The sequence below is a fragment of the Lonchura striata genome, chromosome 9, assembly GCF_046129695.1.
Source record: "Lonchura striata isolate bLonStr1 chromosome 9, bLonStr1.mat, whole genome shotgun sequence".
NCBI lineage: Eukaryota > Metazoa > Chordata > Aves > Passeriformes > Estrildidae > Lonchura > Lonchura striata.
This window is the reverse complement of record NC_134611.1, coordinates 12,412,670-12,428,965: the sequence shown is the minus strand read 5'-3', so window position 1 is coordinate 12,428,965 and position 16,296 is coordinate 12,412,670. Positions and strand designations below refer to the sequence as shown.

Genomic DNA, 16,296 nt, shown 5'->3' with positions numbered 1-16,296 from the left:
GAGAAATTTCCTGCCACTGGAAGCCTGAAGTCACTCAGTTCCTGGAACACAATACAAAACTGGATTAACAAAACACCTTTAAATGCATCTGTTTCAAATTTGTGAAGAAACTGCCATTTGGCAGAAAATTTCCTGCCCTACAGACTGGAACTCCCCATCACCTTGTGGTGCCACCGGTGAGAGATGGGCCCCAGCACTGTCCCAGCTGAGGCCAATGCCACCCATGACACCCAGGCTATTTCATCCTGCTGCACCAATCCCTTCTGTGCAGTGGCAACCAGGACCTTAGGGTGCTTTCCCCAGATTTCTTTTCTGTTTTGCATGAACAGAAAAAAAAAAAAAGTGGTCAGTGGAAGACAAGAATGGAAAGGACTTTCAAAAATTATTTTTAGAAAGAAACACAAAGGCAGGTGAATGTCTGCTACTTTCTGTGACATTTGCATTTTGGTGGCCAAGCAGCAACAAGGAAGGTCCAGATGCTCAGGAGAAAAAGATGATGGAAGAAAGATGCTTCTTCCAGCATGGCCAACGTGAAACCACCACCTGGGGACACAACCCTGGAGCCTGTCCCAGCAGAGCAGCACCCAGGGTCTCCCACCATGGGGGTCAATCAGGAGTGATGCACATTGACCATCTCACCATGGAGCAGCTGGCACTGGACGCCTCTCAGCCCTTTCCATAGGTTATAGAACCTATAAATGTGCACAGAGTTGTTTGAATCCTTCACCCTGCAGGTGGTTTTCCCTTAAGGATGTTTCTTTCCTTTGCTGGTTGCAAAATACTTGTGGCCATCAAGGACATTTTACTTGAAGAAAGCAAAAAAGCAGAAGGGGGAGGTGAAAGGAGGTGAAAGGCAATGGAAGGAGGGAGGGAGAGGGGCAGGAGGTGGGAGGCAGAGATAACTGGTGGGTGAACTATCAGCTCTTGCTGGGCTGGCAGCAGAACAGGAGAAGGGGTTAAACCAGATGTACAGTCCTCATCTCCCAGCTCCAGATAAGCACCCAGCAGCCACACACTGCCCACACCTGCCCCACGCCTTGTCCCAGAGCCTGGGGTGAAACCAGCCCAGTCCTGGCTGCCAGGGCTTTGCTCAGCCTGGCTGTGGAGGGGTCAGCCTCTGTCCCTCCTCTGGGGCTTTGGACAGGGCTCCCACACCCCCAGGTGTGAGAAAGGCTCCACTCTTCCATCGGGGGGAAATTTCACCTAGAAACCTCAAAAGCAAACATTGGCTCCAAGGCTGTTGTGGAGGAAGGGTTAGCAGCTAAGCTTTTGTGGGGAGGCTTTAAAAAAGTGAGGTATGCTTTAAAGAGTTTGTTTAAATAGGCAACAACTCTGTAATTCATAGAAATGAAGGACAAGAAAATACTTGTGGTACCATTCCTGCTCATCTGCCCTGTGCTCAGTATAGTGTCAGCCACCATCAGCAGCATAGTGATATATACACATACATAAATAATATATATATAATATATATATATGTGTATAAGATATAGATAGATATATTTTTAAAATACATACATGTTCAATGGAGTGCTTAGCCTGTAACACTCCCTAATTAGTGCTGTGTATTTTTAAAAGCACTTATGCACGTGGCTGTGATCATTTCTTTCTTGAAAAAGAGGAATTACTCTCACTGCCTGTTAAATCATGGCCGAATGCCTGCCATGGTGCAAAGGGAAGTAGCGTGGCCCCCCAGCAGCCCCTTCCTTGCACAGTCGGCCTCGCCAAAAGAAGGGAAAAGGCCACTGGAGCCTTTGGGGGACCTACAAGTGACACGCTGGGGGTGAGGGGGTGGCTGGTAACGCTCGCTGCGGCGGGCATTGCTTCATCACCCGCCTTCCTTCCTGCTGGCCCTGGGCTCTTCCCCCCGCCCAGGCTGGACGCTGTGAGTCAAGCAAGTGAAAAAAAAAACAAACCCAAACAATCTACAGGTCCTTTTGCAACGTTTTTTTGCTGCCCGTTTATGTCTTTGGCTGGCTGGGAATGGGCCACCCCGGCATCTGCGCCCCACGACGCTCAGGGATGAAACTCCAGAGTGATGATGGATTCGAGTGGTGAGGTGGGACAGAGGCAGACAGCGAGTGGAGGCTGCTTTGTAAAACTTTATTTAGAAATATTCTTGATATATTCATTATATATATATATTTATATATACACACACATTACAACAAATGTGTTTTCTAAATAGCACATCCACAGTGGGTTGAGACTCAGGGTACCAGGTCTGGTTACTTCATTTCTGCAGAAAAAATGCAGAAATCCAAGGGGAGGGTGGCAGAGAAAGGGATGGGGTTGAAAAAACCAAAATTCGTAAGGCAGGAATTCACTCACACGGTACAACATTGCCCCAGAGCGCTGCTCCCAACAGGAATGGGGGTGATGGTCCACACAGCAAGAGATGAAGCAGGCAGGAGGAGAGGTGGGCAGAGGAAATGTACCATTCAAATCACAATTAAAGTACAACTGTACATGCCCCGGGACCTGCAGCTCCCTGCAGGAGCGTGGGTGCCTGGGGGCGTTTGGGGGTGCTGGCAAGGTTGTACCATTTTCCCAACTGTTCAGCTACTGAGAAGATACAGACAAGAAGTAATGGGTTTGTGTGGAATGAGGGATTTCTGAGGATAGGTGATTTATTTTTTTTCCTTGCAGCAGGTTAATCAGTAGAGTGTAAAAGCCCCACATATCCCACCCAGGGTTATTTGGGAACCAGGACTGGCTTTACCTGTGTGACAGCACCCCCCTACTCCCCACCTGGCAGCCTCCCTGCTTGTCTCTCCCACCCCTGGCACCAGTACCAGTCCAAACCTCTCCCTCAGCATTGCCTCCTCACCCTCAGCACCTTCCCTGCAGGTAACCCCCTCTTGTAAAAAACCCCTGCACAGGCAATCCAGACCCAGGAATTTTCCTCCTTTTCCCCACTTTAAGATTGGTGCTTTCCAAAAATTTGGGGGCTATGCTGGAAATCCCTGCATGGGCCAGGATCTCTTCCCAGGCAACTAATTCTGCCTAACATGCCAAGCCACATGCCAGACTCTTACCTATTATTTACAAAGAGGCATCAAAACCAAGCAGGGATGGAAATGACAGGGCTCTGAATTAAGCCTGGATGGGCTCGCAGACACCCACTCAAATTCTCTGTGTTCCCTTGTACCTCAGCATCCCTGGGAAGGCACGAGTGTGGTGGAAGATGTCCCCACTCAGGATGATTTCCTCCTTTCCAAAGGATGTTTGTGTGTGGGTTTGGGGTTTTTTCCTACTGTATCATGGTAGATATTTCTGTGCCTTGGCATCTCTGCAGAGGGAGAGGATGGGTTTGGGGCAGTTGCTCCATCAGGCCCCAGGAGATGGGCTGGTGGGAGGTGGGCCTGATGCAGCAGTGGTGGCACAGGGTGGTCTCAGCTCCCAGCCACCACAGCAGTGGCCTCCTGCTCCCCTGTCCTGTTTCCCAAACCTCCTCCTGAGGGGCAGCAGCACAGTCAGAGCTCAGTTTTGCAGCAATTTGAGCACTCAGGAGTGCAGGCTAAGCCCACCGCTGTTTTTACTGCTTCCCCCAAGATTCAGAGAGGCTATGGACTCCCACCAGCCTCAACAGGTGAGGACCTTCCTAACACCAGAATAAATCCAGCACTATTGTGGGCACTGGCACAGCTGAACCACCATTTCACAAAATAAAAGCAAAAAATTCAAAGCATACCATCAAAAAACCTTTTTATAACCCTATGTACACGCACACTGTTGATACATCATTGACTCCTTTTGCCCTTTTTTTTTTTTTTTTTTTTTTTGCTTTTCTGAATTTAAAAATCCCCCAGTCCAAAGAGATACTTCACTAGCAAATATTTTCTTCCTTTTCCAACTCTGAAATTCATAATTCTCAAGAGAAGATCTGGTCCCACAGAAACCACTGGGAAAACTCTAGAAGACCTCAGCAGGCTTGAAATTCACCTGCAGAAGGATCAGGGACTGGGAGGGTGGCAGAAAACACCTATGTACCTTTTCATTCAGTGGATACTGCATGACAGTGTTAAACGGAAGTAATCCCACATCATAAATACAACAAGCCCAAACAATCCAAAATTAGATAGAAGAGAAAGGAAGAAAGGGAAGGAGGAAAAAAAAAAAGAAAGAAAGAAAGAAAAAAGGAGAGAAAAAGAAATAGTCTAAATCATTTTAATAGTTCTTTTGCTGAGGGTATTTTTTCAGCTCTTTAAAAAGATACAGTCAGAAGCTCTCGGACAACAGGAATATGTGGCCAAGCTCCTGCTCAGAGCAGCTGGATGTGCCACAGGCTGGAGAAGTGCTGCAGCACTGGCGTGATGCAGCAGTTTCCAGCACCACGTGGAGCTGGAAAGCGCCGGTGGCCTCCGTGGGCAGCGCAGAGGAGTTCCACGTCTCACCCAGATGACTGCTTGACAAGAGGCGGCCACCAAGTGGTCTGAAAACCCTCTAAACGCTGGAGATGCACCAGCCACGTCTCCTTCCCCTCCTCAGAGTCCCATCCCGAGCAGTTCTGTACAACGAAGATGACTTCAACGCTTTTCTTCTTTGTACGGTCACGTACCTAAACCCCGAACGTTCATCTTGGGTTGGTCCTGTCCTCGGCCACCGTGCTGGGCTGGGGAGAGCGGGCAGCCCAGGGAAAGGCAGAGTCACAAACCCCACAAGCACAAGTTCCAGCAGCTGCACAGCCAGGCCTGGCCTCTCCCCCGTGGCTCTTCGGGAGCAGAGTGAGCAGAGTGAGGATCATCACCGCTGCGCGTTGCCTTCTACGGGGAGGATGGCGTGGTGCAGGCTCCGCGTGTGCTTCGAATCCAGCGTCTCGTGCTCTTCCGTGAAGCTGTCCGGGCTGGCCGCTCCGTCCAAAGAGCTTCCACAGCTAGAGTTGGGAGACAACATGTCCTGCAGGAGGTCTTCCTGGACTATCCCCGAGTCTTTGTTCACTTTGCCCCTTTGGTTTCCTTCTTCCTCCTGGTCGTTGAGCAGCTTGGCCAGGAAGTTGATGTATTTCATAGCCAGGCGCAAAATCTCGTTCTTGCTGAGTTTTTTGTCGGGCGGGTGGGTGGGGATGAGCTTGCGCAGCTCTGCGAAGGCCCCGTTGACGTTCTGCTGCCTCCATCTCTCCCGGCTGTTGGTGAAAATGCGACGGACCACCTTTGTGTGGGGACCTGCAATTCCAACCACGCACAGTTAGGAGCTGGGTCTAACAGGCCAGGTATAACTGTGCTGGACAGGTCACCGCTTTGCAAATTAACTAACTGACTAATTTTAGTGAGGTTTAATCAGCAAGGCAGTGAAACAAGAGTTTCCAGCTAAGTGGAAACTGACCCCATGAGCTGAGAAAGCTGTAACTTCCGTTCAATCCAGCGGAAGGGAAAAATGGAGTTGCATCTCTTTGGATGTCTCCTCAGATATTGAAATTTACCTCTCCAAGGAAGAAGGCTCAGGACATGATATGTGTGCAGAAGGCTGCTATAATTTTAGGGTATCTCAACTCCTCAACAAGGATAAGTTAGCAACAATGGTCCTATTAAAAGTTAATTTAACTATATGGCTTTATTTTCTATCCCAAAAATTGTCTAGAGGACCCACCATTGGGACAGGAGGAAAATTAGCTTGAGCAGAGGCTTTGACAACTCTGAGATCCAGAGATTTTTCCTGCTGAGAGACCAGAGGGTTGCCAGCAGCCCTCTGAATGAAACGGGGTGGTGGGATTTGCCCCATAGCAATGAGGGCAGGTACAAAAGTGACCACACTGACCCACAGAGTGAAGGCAGTGTCCTGCTGGAAGGGTGAGGATGGAACAGTTGAGCTGACCTGAGGGCTGCCTGCTCTCTCTCCTCCTCACTGCCACAGGGCAAAAACTCCCTCTGACACTAATTGGAGAAGGGACTCCAAATTGATGGAGGTGTCCACTTGACCTAATTACATGTAACCCCCAATTACACCTTGAAATTTTACGGCCATGTTTCTAAGAGGGAATGTTACACAGGATGAAGGCACAAAACACACAAATTCTTCTTTCAGCACATCAGGGCAGCTCCTGGTGTACATGAGAAAAGCTTTGTCTCTGTGCTAGAGGAGACCCAAAAGCACATCTACCAAAAAGTACTGTTCTGCAGGAGCAGCAGTGCTGTAAATCAGGATTGCAGGTCCTTGGGTCCATGGAAACCAGCTCACATGAGGGAACACTATCACAAGATGCTTTTATTATAACATCCTTCCCATCATCTCCTCCAGGAGACATCAACAATGGAAGTTCACATCAATCTCATGAAAATCTGGAAGAATGAGCAGGGCAGAAATTCCCATGGGATAGGAAGCATCACATACAGTGAAAATCATCACAGAGTGGGAAGCAAAGCCTTGCAGGTATCACATTGGTGAGATTTACCCCAAAGGGCTGTAGAATTCCCATTCCCCCCATCTCTCCCCTGTATTCCACACCTGCCTAACTTCTCCCTCCTGGTGGGAACAAGTCCCTGGCCTTGGTGAGCAGTTTAAGCCACAGTTCTGACATCACCCAGTGGAACCAGCACCCCAGGGCACATTTAAACACCTTTATTCTTTTCTAGCAAAACTCTTGGCTGACTTGACTGTGGCACAGGAACCAGACGTGTGTGACTTTTTAGAAGTATCCTGGTCAGGCTGTACCTCAGCAAATCCCACCCTGCACAACAGGAGAGGTGGAATCCCTCGTTCCAGCTGACCAGATAGCATCACACTTTGCTCCCTTCAGGGGAAGCCGAGTCCCTGCAGCCCAGCACAGCACACAGGGCATGCTGCACTGCAGGGTTTGCCTCGGGACACACTCCCAGGCAGCCAGTTCAAGCTGCCAAATTCTCCAGTGTGCGAGCAGCCACACAACTCACCCCTCCTCACGGTGTGCTCAGAGCTGGGAGCCCCCTAAAGTCACAAACAGCCCCCGGGACAAGCTAGGGGATGTAGAAATGACAAAAACCTCTCTGACCTCTAGGATGCCAGTGTGATGCTCTAATAAAGGCAATATTCACCCCCAGACAGCACCTAATGCCCTCGGTATGAGTTAAGGTACAGGAGCTCATGCAAAGGGAAGGTTTCTTGTCCCTGATGTGTGCAGCCTGCTGTGCCACAGGATTGTGGGGAAGGTGACAGGGACCTCAGCAGCACTGCTAATTAAGCAGTGAAGAATGTGCTACATCCTACTAAAATAATAAATTTTTGCACTTTACTGCTCTTTCTAGACAAGACAAAGCAAGTGGTCTTGAATCCAGGGAGAGATGGAGTTCAAAAGCGATTTACTCCTCCCATAAGGGTATGAGAAATAACCTCATCTTGGATACTGCTCATTAAAAAAAAAAATCTTCATGAGACTTTGAGTCTTAAAATATGTATTTCTGTTTAGTTGATGGCTAAAAGGCATATATTAATAAATTGGTCAGAAATCAGGAAAAAAAAAAAAAAAAGACCTGTTCATTTTCATCCAGGAGCACTCAAATCAAATTTTAGTATATAAAACCAATCCTGACACCACTCAAATTCTCGATTCCTGCCCCAACTGAATTAAACATATCTTTTAGAAAGAGATCAGGCTTTGACCAAAAGATGTCAAGCAGTGGAGGAAATTAAAATGCCCCATAGCTGTGTTATAATAGAAAATCTACTTCTCATAAAAAAAACCTTGCCTAATAATTAATTCAAGCAATCAGATGAGAATTTTTGCCTGGATTTTGTTCTAATGGATTGACTGATGCTTTTTAAAATTAGAAATATCAGAGAAATTAATAAAAATATGTTCTTCCAAAGTTCCAGGATATACTTTTTTAGAGATACTTTTTTTTTGCCTTTTTATCTTCACTTCTTCTTTTAAAGAAGACATTAAATGGAACAAAATTCCCATAAAATAGATAAAGAACTACTACAAAAAACCCACCACTTATTCTCTTGCAGAAAAAACACAAACACAAAGTGTCTGGGAAGATTTTCCTGCCCTTCTGCAGCCCCCAAGGGCTGAGGACCCCCAAGAGTGATGCTCCTGTGTGCCATGGATGTCACCCAGCAGAGCAATAAGCAAAGGGCCCCAGACCACACAGGTGCCTCAGCATGGGATGTGCACCCCTACAAATTGTTCCTGTTTAGATAACATAATCTGATACACTTCTTCCCCTCAAAAAATACTGAGTCCAATCTTGGAAATTCACATGAACCAGAACCTGCAGGATTGAGCCCAATCTGTACACCTGCAACAAAACACATGCTCAAAAACTTGCTTAAAACCAAGTATTTCTGTAATCCTTAATACCTAATTTAATAGCAAGTCCAAAGCTTTAGTCAGACACCGAGATTTGATGGACTTTTCCACATAACGGCTAAGCCTTGGTATCAAAACCCAGACAAAAAGCCCTTCTTGTGCCGGGGCTGCAACATCCCCTGTCCCACGGGGCTGCAGTCTGAAAGGACCGGGAGGGCAGAGTGGGAAGGGGAGGACTGATTAATGCAGATAATAGCCTGAGCCTCTCATCTCGGGATGCATTATTTTAGACTGATGCAGGTTATGATTTGATCTTAGATTAGCTGGGTAGAAGGAAAGGGACAGCTAGCTGGAAAGGAAGAAAATTAATTGTCCGACAATTGAAATACAGTGTTAACAATTGCTAAAGAGAAAACGCATTTCAGTGAATCTATGTGCACGGACAATTAACCCAGAGATAAACAGGTCGGCCTTCCACGTGCAAATCGTTCTTGCAAGTGTCCCTTTGCGTGAGCAGCAGCCCGTGGGCAGACACCCCTCACAGCAGCATCCCACACCCCAAACCTGCTGCCAGGAGCAGGCAAACCCTAAAACGCGAGAAGGATGCCCAGGCGGTTGGTTTAAAGGCAGGTTATCCTTTCTGCCAAGGCTGTGGTCTGCAGTGCCAACGCCTCCTGGCTGAAAGGGTTTACAGACCCAGCATCTCCCTGCAATGGCCCTGATCCGCACTTCAACAAAGACGCGCACTTATTGTCTTCTTTCGGATTAATCTCTAAGCCATTCGCAGAAGAGGGATGTAATCAGCCACAGGCTGAACTGCATCGCTGGGCGCTGGGGGAAGGCAAACTCCGCGAGCACGCTGCTGGGGACCGCTGTGGGCTCCGCTTACCGGAGAGCCCCCCTGCCTCCCTGGGCATCCTACTCGCGGTTTACGCTTTGGGCGTTTAGTCCTTTTGTTATTTGGGGGTTTAGTGCCGGAGTGCGGCATTGTGCAGGAACTTGCCCCCCATGGCAGATGGAGACACCCCTCCCTGCCAAGATTCGGCGCAGGGGGAAATTCTCTCACCGTCGGTGATCTCCATCTCGTACGGGGAGGGTCTCCGCTTCACCCGGTTGCTGCCGTACATGGAGAAGGAGTCCGGTTCGCCGAAAAACCCGCTGCAAAGGAAGGCACACAGGCCGTGAGCACACACGGACACCCCCCCGGCCCTGCCCGTGACGGGGGCCGCGTCCGGGTGGGCGGGAAGCGGAGCCGCTCCGTGACCTCGGAGCGAGCTCGCTGCTCACGAAGCGAGCCCGGGGTCGTGCGGTGACAGCACACGCGGCCAGCCGGGGACACGCAGCGAGAGCCGCCAGCCTTGCCCGGACAGGGATGGATGTGAGCGGCGTGGGGCGCCCAGGCTTGCGGCTCAGGGCAAAATCCCCATTCCCGAGAGTTTGTGCTGGGCCGGGCGCTCACCGCAGCTTTCCTTGCGAGGCGAGGCAGGATCCGCACAGCCCCGGCCTGGCTCAGCCCTGTCAGAGCCTCTGCTGTCCCTTTCGCTTATTTGCGGGACTTGTCCGAGAACAGAGAGAGCCCGGGAAGCTCGGAAGAGCTAAGCCGGTTCTCGCCCGTTTATTGACGGACCCCTTCGCTCTGCCCAGGACTTTATCACCGCAAATATTTTTTCCTTCGAGGAACGAGTTTTTCGTTTCTTTTTTGACTTTCCCCCCCGCCTTTTCCCTTTCCCTCTTTGCAAAGTTTGCGTGCAAAGCCGCGATGATTAAGCGACGAGCCCGGCGCAGAGAGGAAGGGATGCTGCTGCTCATGCCCCCGCATCTCCGCCCCTCGCCTCCCGCCGCCCCAACACCGCGCGGGACACCCCCGGGGGAGCTGCTCGGGGTGGGATGGGACGGGACAAGGGTGACACGGACCTGTTGATGGTGGCCAGCGGCTGGCCCAGGTTGTAGAGCATGGCCCTGCCGGGGGGCTGCAGCGGGAGCGCGGGGGGGCTCAGCTGCACCATGCGGGCCTCGCAGGCAGCCTCGGCGGCGCGGCACGGCTCGGCTCCCGGCGCTCTCTGCATCGCCTCCCCCGCCGCCTCACGGCTTTTTATGTCCAGGGAGCCCCCCCGGCGCACCAGCTCGATGACGGGCACAGGGGCGGCGGGGGGCCCGGGGGAGGGCCGGCCCGCCTCCTTGGCCGCCCCGTTGAGCAGCAGCTGGGGGTCCGCCGGCGCCTCCATGCCCCCGCGGCTGCTCTCCGGCTCGCTCGTGGTCTCCGCTTCCGAGTCGTGCCGCCGGGCGGGGCGGGCATCGCGGGGGTCACTGGGGGGCGGCGGGGCGGGCGGCCTGTCCATCGTCCTGCGGAGAGAGGCAGCGCTCGGGGCCGGCCCCGCACCGGGCCCGCGGCGGCTTTGCCCCCGCACGGGCACCGCCCCGACGGGGGGCCCGCCTCGAGGCTTGGACCCGTCGGTGAGAAACGGGGGAGCCCCTGATCGCCCCGAATAATTCCGAGTTTGCTGGCGGGAGGAGGGCAGCCTGCCGGTCCACCCCGCCGAGCCGTGCGGTGCCGTGACGTCACGGGGCGCCCCGGTCCCGCGTGACGTCACGGAGGCGCTTTGACGTCTCGCAGCGCCCGGTCCCGCACGGGCACGGGCGGAGCCCCCGCCGCGCTCCCGGCGCCCCGCGGGGATCCACGGCGGCACCGCCGGGGCGCCCGAGCGGCCGCGGGCTCGGGCAGCGGCCGCGGCACCGCCGGGGGTGCGGTTCAACGGTGCGGCCGAATTACGGCGGAGGCTCAGCGCACATCCCCGCTTTTCGGGGGGCATTTCTCCCCGTTCAGGGCTCCCCACCCTGCGGAGCCGGCCCGGTGCCGCCCGGCCTGCCTGCAGCGGCCTTAGCCTCCCTGGCGGCCCCTTCTCCTCTCATGATTGTTTTTTATTGTTACTTATAAACTATCGAAATATACCTGAAAGCGCTTTTTGGGGGAGAGGGGGTTAACCCAGCCCCTAACGGAGGCGATCCCCCCGCACACTCGCTACCGCAGGAAGGAGGAAGGGGCCCGGCCGCGGCCGCACACAAAGCATTGTCCCCCTTCTCCCACAGAACAAATGCTGTCGCGACAGGGCACCTCGTGCCTGGGGCAGATATCGCGATTATTTCTATGCTTTATCTCCCACGTATGCCTTCGTTCGGTTTTGGATTTTTTTTTTTGTTTTGTTTTGTTTTGGTTGATTGATTATTCTTTCCTATATAAATAAGGAGCTTCATGGAGCAGAAAGCTGCCACCCATCATTCTCGGTCCTTTGCCTCGGGTAATTTTTTATTTCGTTTCTGATAAGCTGAGTCGCGAGGGAAAAACAAAACAAAACAAAACCCCAAATTTTTTTGCCATATATCACTATCTCTCTGGAAAATAAAATAAAACAATTACAACTCCCCAACCTAAAGCACAAGTTCTCTGCCTTCCCTCCGGCCACCTTCCCACCAGCCCTCTAGAAAGAAAAATCTAATTGTCTATTCCGATATTGTATAGGAAGAGATTACTCACATGTGTCATATTTAAGTAGGGACACCGCAAGTCTCTCCTGTTTCAACAAAAGCGCTCTCAGTGTCAGGCTGAATTTACTCCTCCCACCTCAAGGTACTTACGACTTTACAGAGAGGAAGGACACCCGCATCGGGATAAAACTGCTAAATCCTGGGAGGAAGAGAAGGGAGGGAGAAAAAAAAAAGGAGAGGGTGGATCTCGTGGGTCCGGATTGCCAGAGATCAGCGGAGGGAGAAAGGTGCAGGGGAGAGGGAAGGAGGGGACAGCACCCCGGGGAGGCCCCTGTGATAGGGGACAGCGGCCACCCCCGGTCCCCCCCCGCCGCCGCCGCCTCGCACACGGGGCCACAACGAGCGACGGCCATGGTCTGGCGTGGAAAAAAAAAATAAACACAGAAAAAAAAAAAAAAAAAAAGACGTGAAAAAAAGCGCCCTATATCTGGGGCGAATTGGGCGGTTTTTTGGACACATTGCAAGCCCGGTGTTCCCGGGAGGAAATCACAGACGGGGCCGGACACGGGGTTGTTTTTCTCCCGATGGGCTCGCACGAAGCGGCGACGGCGGCGGCCTTTCTCCCACGTCCGGCTGGAAAATTTAATTCCTAAAGGGGCAAATGAAATTCCTCAAGGGGCCGGTTACCGGCCGCGCCCCCGGCCGAGGAACCGCGACAGCCGGCACCGGGCCGGCGGCGGAGAGAGCCCGCTCCCCGCCGCCCAGCGACAGGAAGGTGAGGCCGGCTCACCCCGCCAACGAAATCACGAAAAATTAGGTTTTCCCCTTCGTAAAAAAAGAAATAATCCCGATGGCGTCTCTTCCCGCAGTTGTTAAAAAACGAAATACGCAAAACCGCAAAGATATCAGCAGAATTTTGCCTTAAATTGCAGTGGTTTCGTTTAGGGAAAAAAAAAATGGAGGGGGGGCATTAAATCCCCGCCCGCTGGTTTCTGCTTCGCAAAATCCTTTTGTTTTCCAGCAGCCGATCGGCAGGAAATTTTCAACCCAAAAGCGCACCTCTCCCGCCGGCCCTTTGTAGGGAAATCGCCCCAAAGCGAAGGGGCGGGAGGGAGCGGGATATCGGGGACCCCCGTCTCGGGGGGAAGCGCTCGGGTTCTGGCCGTGTCCTGGTGTTTGTCCCCGGGGAGAGGCCGGGGGAGCCGGGCCCGGGGGGCTCTTTGCCCCCAGCGCCCCCCAGCCCGTCCCAGCCGCCGCCTCGCTGCCGCAGCCCGAGGGTCCCGGGGCCGTGGGGGTGCCGCACCCCACAATTTCAAAGGGAAAAGTGTATTCTCCTCCTCACCGACCCCGCATCAAAGAATAAAAAAGATTAAAATCCAACCGCGGAAAAGATGTTGTGTTTTTTTCCCGTCTCTCATGTGGGGCAGAAGCCCCCAAAAGCTCCCTCGCTGCCCTCCGAAGCCCCCCAAAACCACATCCCCCCGTCCCCAGCGCCCAGACTTGTGCAGAGCCGATTCCTCTTTACTCACCATTTGCTTTTCATTGGGAAAAGTGAGTGGAGCCATTTTGTGGCCTACGCATCGCGGCTATATTTGTAGTAAGTGTTGGGTGGCTTCAGCTGGGTAGGCTCTAATTCCACATCACGTCCAGTTTCCTATTTAGTATGGAGAGCGGAACACTACTGCAATGTGGCCGAGAGAGATAAAACCCCAGCAGTGGCCCGCCTGCCCTGATAAGCTTCTAAACCCATTATTTATGAAATGATTCATTATTATTTGGCAATTTTATCGAAGGAAAGCGGAAAATTATTGCAGGGATATGCATAGGAATAACTCCGGAATGCATGCCTTCTAGCTTTTTATGTGTGTGTGCTTAGATGCTCTTAAAAAGACACTAAAAAAAAAAAAAAAAAAAAAAAAAAAAGTAATAAAAAATTGCACTGTGGCTGCCCGCATCTGAATAGCGATTCTTTATTTTAGTCCTCTTGGAGGTTATTATGCCCCTGTTTTTTTTTTTTCTTTTTTTTTTTTCTGGTTTCTTTTTTTTTTTTTTTATTATTATTAAATATGGAACACCTACTCCGCTCTTAATTAAATTTAATGAGCCAAAATAAATTGTTGGAGTTGTTGAGAGAGGGGGAAAGGGTGTGGGCTGCTTTGGGACAAGAGGAGGTAAATAAAGCACATCGAAAGTAGGTGTTTTGGAGAAAAGCGGCCCCAATCCCCCAGCACTGTGTGTTTTCGCTGAAGGGCTGAACTGGGGCGAGCTCCCTGTCCCGTCTCCCGTTCTGGGGTGGGAAAAGGCCGAGCATCCCTGCCGAGCCGGGGATGCTGGGGACTGTGAGCGGAGCGGGTACCGAGCCGGCACCTCGAGAAATTTGGGATGTTAGCGGCGGACCCTGGAGGAGAGGGGCTGGGGGAAGGGGGAAAAGGCCCTGGCTCGCCCCGGAGCAGTGCGGGGCAGCAGTGCCGGGCAGCAGCGCGGGGCAGCCAGCGGGGCAGCCGGCGGGGCTGGGGCCGGGCTGCGCGCCCCGTCGGGGAAGGGGCTCAGCCCGGCCGGGCGGGCTCCGGGCCCGGGCGGGCAGAGATCCCCGGGCTGGCCAGAGCCCCGAGCCCCCGGAGCGGCTCGTGGGGACGGAGCGGGCGGGGCGGGGGTCGCGGTGCTCTGCGCGGCCATGGCAAAGCGACGGGACGCGTGGAAAGCTCCCCGAAATGCCAGAGGCTGGCGGCATGGAAAGGGGGAAGGCAGCAGGCGCTGGAGGGTCCCAGACCCGCTCCTCCGGCAGCCGCGGGTAGCGCGGCCCTGAAGGCAGCGGTGGGGAGGGGTTTGGGGACCGGCCCGCGCGGGAACCCGAAAATCAACGAAATCACGGCCGGCGCGGGGCGGGAGGGAAGGGGCCGGGGCTGAGCCCCTCCCGGGACACCCCCGGTCCCCTGTGCGGGGCTTGGGCCAGGCGGCGGCCCCCGGCCGTGCGCGGGGCTCGGGGACAAGCGGCGGCGGGGCCCGGCCGCACCTGCCGAGGAGCGGCGGCGGGGCCGGGGCGCGGGGGTCGCTATTGTCTCCCCGCCACCTGCGCGCCCTCCGCAGGGGGAAATGCCGGAGCTGTTATTCTTCCTTTCACTCCTTCCCCTCAGCCTCCCGCTCTGGACGTGGCCGTGGGAGAGGTTTCCACCAGCCCCGGGCGCTCCCCCCGCGGCACGGCCGGGGCCGGGCCGTGTCCCGGGCGGCAGCAGCCCGCACGATGCCGGCAGCGCGCGTGGGGCGGCGGGGCAGGGACGGTCACGACGCGCCGCAGAGCCCGCCGTGCCTCCCGCCAGGAAACACGACCATTTTCGAGCCGGCTCCTCTCACCGACAGGAAGCGTTAAAGATAGAACGGCCGGGGCTGGGCGGGGGAGATTAGGAAGCCGAGCATCTTCTGAGCACCGAGGGCCATTCCCAGCCGTGCCTGTGCCCGCTGCGGTGGGAGCCGGGGCCGTGCTCACCTCCGGCCCGCATTTTAAATTTACTGAAGAGGGATCAAACCCTTCGGTCAGGATGGGGAGCACCAAAATGATCCAAAGTAAAGTGGTCAGTGATGCTCCAAGCAGGCCCAGCGACTTTTGAGATAGCACTATAAATATCTTCCCTTAACTAGAATAAAGGAGAGCTAGAAACAATGGAAGAAATAAACAAACTAACAACAACATCAAAAAAACCAACCCCAAAACCTCAAAAATCAAATCAATAAAGCCTTAATATAACCTCATTAACCATGCCATCCCCTCACAAGCCAGCTCTGGAGCTTGGGCCTCAGTGCTCAGTTAACAAAGCCAGACCTGGCTTTACGTGTGTGTTTTTTTTACCTCTAATTGCAGTGGATGCTTTAGGGGAAAAAAAAAATCCAGACATCTTGAAATTACTCAGCACCACACTATGGAAGGAAAATGTTGCTTGAAGGGAAGGGTGTTTTTTGTTGCTTTGGTCCAGTAAATTAACATTTTGCTTGCTCAGAGGTTGCTGTCCAGGGTTACATGCTTTGTGTAACTTATTATAACACCACACCCTTGTCCTGAGCTGTGTGGAAGTAGTTTGGCTTTTGTTTTCAAATTGTTTCTAGCCTTTGAGCATTTGAAGAAAGTCTTTAAAATATTAACCAATACAACTGTCATCTTCCTGTGTTTCCAGACATTTTACAATAGGAAACAAAGAACAAAACCCTGCAACAATAGCTCAGAGGTATGAATTGCCTCATTCATCTCACTGGAATGTTCAAAAACATTAACTATTTTTTGACTGATTCAGCAGAAAATGTGTTGGCAGATAATAAGCTTATGCCTGATCCAGGGGAGATTCAGGGACTGAGAAAGGTTTTATTTTCCAGCACAGTAAAGTAGCACCTTTCCTGAAAGGAAGCAAATATCCTTGTTGATGGAAGAGGCTGTGTGAGAAGAGAAATTCTGGCTTAAAGGAGCTGCTGCCTTCCCCTCTCTGAACTGGCTTCAAAATACCACATGGCTTATCTCAGCCCAATTCTGTAATAAATTAATTAGCAATTAGTGCCCACTCAAACATACCAAGAACTAACACTGACTGGGATTTCAGTGT

The 16,296-nt window shown here is 52.6% G+C and overlaps 1 protein-coding gene across 1 annotated transcript; it reads right to left on the bottom strand.

The window, feature by feature from the left end:
* Positions 1-2,089: 2,089 nt before the first annotated feature.
* On the bottom strand, positions 2,090-13,253 carry TAL1 (TAL bHLH transcription factor 1, erythroid differentiation factor). The gene is made up of 4 exons (XM_021524973.3): positions 13,240-13,253; positions 10,142-10,570; positions 9,294-9,385; positions 2,090-5,165 (listed from the first exon to the last, which is right to left on the bottom strand). The coding sequence occupies exons 1-4, from the start codon at positions 13,251-13,253 to the stop codon at positions 4,747-4,749; spliced, it is 954 nt and encodes a 317-aa protein (XP_021380648.2). The 3' UTR covers positions 2,090-4,746.
* Positions 13,254-16,296: the final 3,043 nt, after the last annotated feature.

What these genes read in the sequence shown, in the direction of transcription:
- TAL1 (XM_021524973.3), bottom strand. An exon ending in CCGCTGGCCACCATCAACAG is followed by an intron (nt 9,386 to 10,141) that starts GTCCGTGTCACC and finishes CTTCCTTTGCAG; the next exon opens with CGGGTTTTTCGGCGAACCGG. An exon ending in CGAGATGGAGATCACCGACG is followed by an intron (nt 5,166 to 9,293) that starts GTGAGAGAATTT and finishes TTGGAATTGCAG; the next exon opens with GTCCCCACACAAAGGTGGTC.